The 5,368-nt window shown below is 47.5% G+C and overlaps 1 protein-coding gene across 2 annotated transcripts in view; it reads right to left on the bottom strand.

Annotated features, from left to right (window-relative positions):
• Window positions 1–530: 530 nt before the first annotated feature.
• Window positions 531–5,368, bottom strand: part of CUNH4orf19 (chromosome unknown C4orf19 homolog) — a 167,423-nt gene continuing 162,585 nt past the window's right edge. For both annotated transcript variants that reach the window (XM_019526594.1, XM_019526593.1), the window contains one exon: window positions 531–2,144. In XM_019526594.1, the coding sequence (XP_019382139.1) occupies window positions 1,154–2,144 (991 nt within the window). In that variant the 3' untranslated portion in view covers window positions 531–1,153. The remainder of the gene's footprint in view (window positions 2,145–5,368) is intronic.

Below are 5,368 nucleotides of genomic sequence, written 5' to 3'. Positions count from 1 at the left end.
CTCGGGCCTGCCAGCCCCATAGCAGACTTATGCATGAGGTGTGCCATGAATTTTAACCCAGAAAAAAGTATCAGACATACAACTCAGAGATCAAAAACTTGGGAAATGCTAGTCTAGTGGTACAGTGGAGTTACAGAAGGGATAGATTTGACCCTCACTGTTTACAAATGGGATTTGTCTCCCTTGCAAGGTTACTAGGCAAAACCCATTTGTAAACGCTTGGTGAGTCAAAATGTGTAAGACAAACCTGTGAGATGGCAGGCAGGGTAGATGTAAGCAAACCTGTGAGATGGCAGGCAGGGTAGAAATGCCCTTGCCAGACTAAATCAGAAATGCATAAGCTTTTGTGAGTTGGAGCTCACTTTGTTTCATTTCACTGTTAGATGGATTCACAGTGAAACCCAAACCATGTAAAACTTGCATGGTCTCAAGCTGGGTTAGACACCTGCAAACATAGGTCATGCCTTCTGAAAAATTTGTGTCTCTAGGTCAGTTTCATATTTTTTAATTAAAATCATACAGCTATGGTGTGATTTAAACAAGACAATGAGTAAGTTCCTTTATTTATACAGTTTTGCTTTGAGATATAGGATTCTTTGACCCTGAAAACTAAGGTATTCATAGTTTTGTGAAGGTTGAAACTGAAGAAAATTACTTGCCCCCCTTTTCTAAAACAAAAAAAAAAGTGAGGTGGAAATGTAACATGCTGGCTGGCTTTGTGGATGTGTGGAGCTATACTTCAGTTGCTGGCCCAGAGAGAAGGATATGGGTCATAATGGTACAGGAAGTCAAGGAAATTCAGTTTTAAGTCAGATGGTAAAGGATCACATTTTAACAGTTGAAGGACTGGGGTTTTTAGTACTAGGTCCTTCTGTATTTGTGCATTGTATCAGTGGTTCACAAACTGTGGTCTGCAGATGTCTGGTCAACCAGGAGCCCAGGGTAAGCAGTCTATAGATTGCACCAGTCCCTGCCTGCTTTTAGAAGGTTCAATGAGAAGTTTGATGGTGAGAGTGGATCGTGGACCACAAAAAAATTCTGATGGCTGACGTGGGTATATTGGTCCAAAAAGTTTGGGAACCTCTGTTTTATACAATACATCAGTTTCACTCAGCTCCACAAAGAAATTGGTGAGTTAAAAAGAAAACTCCATTTAATACTCATCGTCGTCTTCAAAATCTTCCCCTGCAGTAGCAGCTGCCAGTGCTGCAAGAGCTTCTGCTACTTCTGCATCTTCCTCCTCAATTTCCCCATTTACTTCTTCACAGTTAATGTTCTTTGCTTCTCTTGTTGCTCTCATGAAGCTCACAGATATGATCCCATCAGGCATGTCCTCTGGGAAATATACATTTACAGACTCAGTTTTCATAGCTTTGTCTAATGAAGCAGAGCTGTCTTTCACAAGTGCAGACAAGGATAAGTCCTTTTCCTTATTTATCCCTACAGAATCTGCTTTTTCATCAGAATGTGTACATTTGTCCAAAAAAATATCATTTTTAACATCATAGTAATGACTTGTTTGGCTGTTATTTTGAGCATAATCAAGGTCTGCTAATTGTATGGCATCATTTTGTGTCTCCAGTATTGCACTTTCAGTGAGAAAAATGTTTTCTACTGTGGACTGTGAGTTCTTATCTTGAATACTGTCTGGCTTTACACAGGCTGGCTTCCCATGATGGCCTGTTTCCAGATTACGTTCTTTGCCAGGCTTATTTGGTTGAGAAAGTCCTTTGGTGTAGAAGTCTCTTGTAGTATTGGCTGAAGAAGACTCTTCTTGCTGGGTGGAATTTCCATGTGTGCTTGTTTCTTTCATTTGGTTTGTACTGGGATTGGGAATGGAATGCACCCCCCCAGTACAGGAACTGACACCATTGACAGCAACACCAGAATTTGCAACATAGTTCCCTAACCCATCCTCTTGAAGAGCAGGTCCTCCAGGATTCCAGAGGGCATCTTTTGTGCTATTTAACCTGTTTTTATTTTCTATTCTCTTTATATCATAATTCTGCAGTTTAGTTTTGGACACTTGAATTTCACTATTTTGTTTGCATATGAATTTATTGCTATTTTGCTCATCTTGTTTGTATCTGTTTATTTCATTGATATATCCAGATGACTGTGCTTCTTCTGGATCAAAAATGTAGCTAGAGAAATAAGAATTGTTAAAAGATTATTAATTGATATTTCCTTTAAATGATAGAAATTGAGAAGGGATTACATCCAACTCAAGATTCATGAGAGTAAATTAATATCACTATAACTCCTGTAGTGTGCACTAAACATAAACATGATTAACTGTTGTCATTCCCAAGACTGAACAGTATAGGACAACTGGGGCTCAATCTTTTTTTCACCTTTACACATCCGAGGGGCACTTACATAGCTGGGTGGCTGCAATTTTTTACTCCAAGTCACAGCTTAGATTCTACTTGCCATTGTATAGCTATATAGGCAGTCCTTGACTTACAACTGTTTGAATTACAACAAATGGCACCTGCAACCTTCATAAATTACAAAACAGTTTTGAGGTTCCGATGGGATTTTGACTTTATGACACTGGACACAGCTGCCTTCAGCTTGTAAGTCTGTTGTGGTGGGGCATGGGGGAGGAGATCAATGCTCCCGCAGTGAGGGAAGGATTGGGGCTGGTGCTGGGACAGGGACAGGGACAGGGGCTGCCCAGTGGGCTGCACCAGGCTGCACTCTGGACCAGTGGCAGAAGGCATTGAGAATGGGGGCTATGTTCTCCTGCTGCTTGCCCAGCTGGGGCGGGTGGAGCTGCTGTGCTACCTCTGGACAAGTGGTGTGCAGCTGCCAGAGCTGCCCTGGCCTCCTTGCACCTCCTGGCCCTGCCCTGCCCCAGCTGGGTGATTGGCAGCAGGGCACGGTTGGGGGTGGGGCATATGCCCTTGGATCTGGGTGAGGTGGGGTGGGTAGGGCTGGGGCTGCACTGAGCTGCGCTCCAAGTGGGTGGCAGGGGCTACGGTGAATTTTACGGTGGCTGCAGCCCCCCCATAGCCCCCGTTCCTCCGCCTGCCCCACACACTCCCCCCCGCCTCCCCCATGCCCTGCTGCTGCCACCACTGCTGTGGTCCAGCCAGGGCAGGGTAAAGCCATGGCTTGTCCTGGAGGCACAGGGAGGCTGGGTGGCTCCAGCCACTGCATGCCACTTATCCATAGGCAGTGCAGCAGCTCCATCCCACCCTGGCTAGGCCAGCAGCTGGAGGGCATAGATCCCACTCCCAGCACCTTCCACTGCCCACCCAGAGTGCAGCCTGGTGCAGCCCTGGCCTCTCCCACTCCATGCAGATCCAGGGGCACATGCCCCCCCATGCCCTTCCAGACAGGTGGCAGGAGCAGCAGGAAGAGTCACTGGACAAGCAGCTCCCAGACTCATGGCCCACAGCAGCAGGAGCCACCCACTCCCTCCCCGTGCCCCACCACCCTGGCTGGGCCTCCCATGCCCCAGCCTCAGACCCAATTCCTCCCTTGCTGTGGGGGCATTGATCTGCCTCTCCACCACAACACTCTTACCAGCTGTAGGCAGCTGTGCTGAGATTGGTAAATGAACTAATCCCTCATTTATACCATTGATCCTATAGGGAAATTGGTTCCAAGTTACAGTATTTCGATCTAAGATGCAGTTTTCAGGAACCAACTGCGTCATAAGTCTGAAGGCTGCCTGTACTCACCCTATGCTTCCCTTCTGAGCATACTTCCAAAGTTGCTCTCTCTCTCTTCTCCAGGACTGAATAGAATAATTCAGACACATATTTAATGTTGGATAACTCCTGAAACTTGAGTTTTAAAAGTCATGAAGGGGTGAGTTGTCTTTCCACTTCTTCTTCTAGAAACCATTTGGGTACCTGCCTAGGAAGTGGGAGAACAGATTCTAGGCCCCTTCTCCAGAGGAAGTTTGAAATCATATCCTCTAATTCCCAGCTAGGTGCTCTAACCACCAAACCATGGGGAAGGTATTGTTCAGAGCACCTTCCAGTTCTCTTCTGGAAACTAGTCTCCTAGTCAGCAAGGAGTGAAAGATATGTGGGTCCAGAAGGGGAGAGCAAACCAGAGAGAGGATGGCTCAGTATTAGAGAAGGAACTCAGTGCCCAGGTCTGCCTCCAACGTGGGAGTAACTATCTCACTGCTCTTTACAATTTTTTCCAGTGAATGTTGAACACAAGGTGCAGAAAAGCACCCCTTTGATCATTAGGGCTGTGTGAAATTTTGCTGGCCGTTTCATTTCGACACTGTTTCAACTCATTTCAAGGTTGAAACAGCAAAATCAAAGTGAAACAAAGGGCACTGAAATAGCCAGCTGGGCTGACTTCCAATCCATGGCACAAGATCCGGCAGGGGGATCTAGCGTGGGGGGTGGGAAAGCAGCCCAGCTGGGCTGATTCTCCACCCCTGGCTGGGGTTGGGACCTCAGACCAGCTGGCCTGAGTTCCTTTCCCCAGCCCCATGGTCAGGCAAAACATCAAAACAGCCTCACTGTTTTGACAGTGGAATGGCCTCTGGCAGGGACGATGCCACTCCCCACACAACAGGGAATGGGCAGAAAGCGAACACCAGGAGGAAGAAATGCCGGGTCTTCGTCATCAGAGACTCCATCCTACGAGGACTGGAAGGTCCCATTTGCTGGCCCGACCCCTGGACATGAAAAGTCTGCTTCATGTCAGGAAAGCTAAGGCGGACATAGAGCTAAGACTAGCGTCCAAGATCAAGGATAATAAAAAGTCCTTTTTCAAATACATAGGGAGGATGAAGAAAGCATTGGCTAATGTGGGGCCTCTGCAAAGTATGCTGGGCAATCTGGTGGTTGTGCCAGAGGAGAAATCGGACCTCTTTAACCAATTCTTCACCTCCATTTTCTTGTGCAGGGACTGGGACTTCCCCGCTGTGATGCCAGATGGACTCGAGGGGAACGCCTCCAGACCTCAGGTTGGGGAGGACCAGGTTAGAGAGCTTCTGGAGGGGCTGGACGTGTTCAAGTCAGCGGGTCCAAATGCTCTCCACCCCAGGGTGTTGAGGGAGCTAGCTGGGGTTATTGCAGGGCCCTTGGCACGGCTTTACGAGCACTTGTGGTGCTCGGGCCAGGTGCCAGATGACTGGAAGATAGCTAACGTGGTCCCCAGCTTCAAAAAAGGGAAGAGAGAGGATCCGGGCAACTATAGGCCCGTCAGTCTTACCTCTATCCTTGGGAAACTCTTTGAGAAGATCCTCAAGGAGCACATCTGCAATGTGCCGGCCTCAGGGATGATGCTCAAGGGCAACCAGCACGGTTTCATTAGGGGCAGGTCATGTCAGACCAACCTGATTGCCTTTTATGATCAGGTCACAAAGGCAATGGATGCAGGTGTCGCC

This window comes from Gavialis gangeticus, unplaced genomic scaffold (genome assembly GCF_001723915.1).
Source record: "Gavialis gangeticus isolate Ggan-Ray unplaced genomic scaffold, GavGan_comp1, whole genome shotgun sequence".
In the NCBI taxonomy this organism is placed as follows: Eukaryota; Metazoa; Chordata; order Crocodylia; family Gavialidae; genus Gavialis; species Gavialis gangeticus.
Note: the sequence above shows the minus strand (reverse complement) of the source record. Positions and strands in the feature narration are given on the sequence as shown.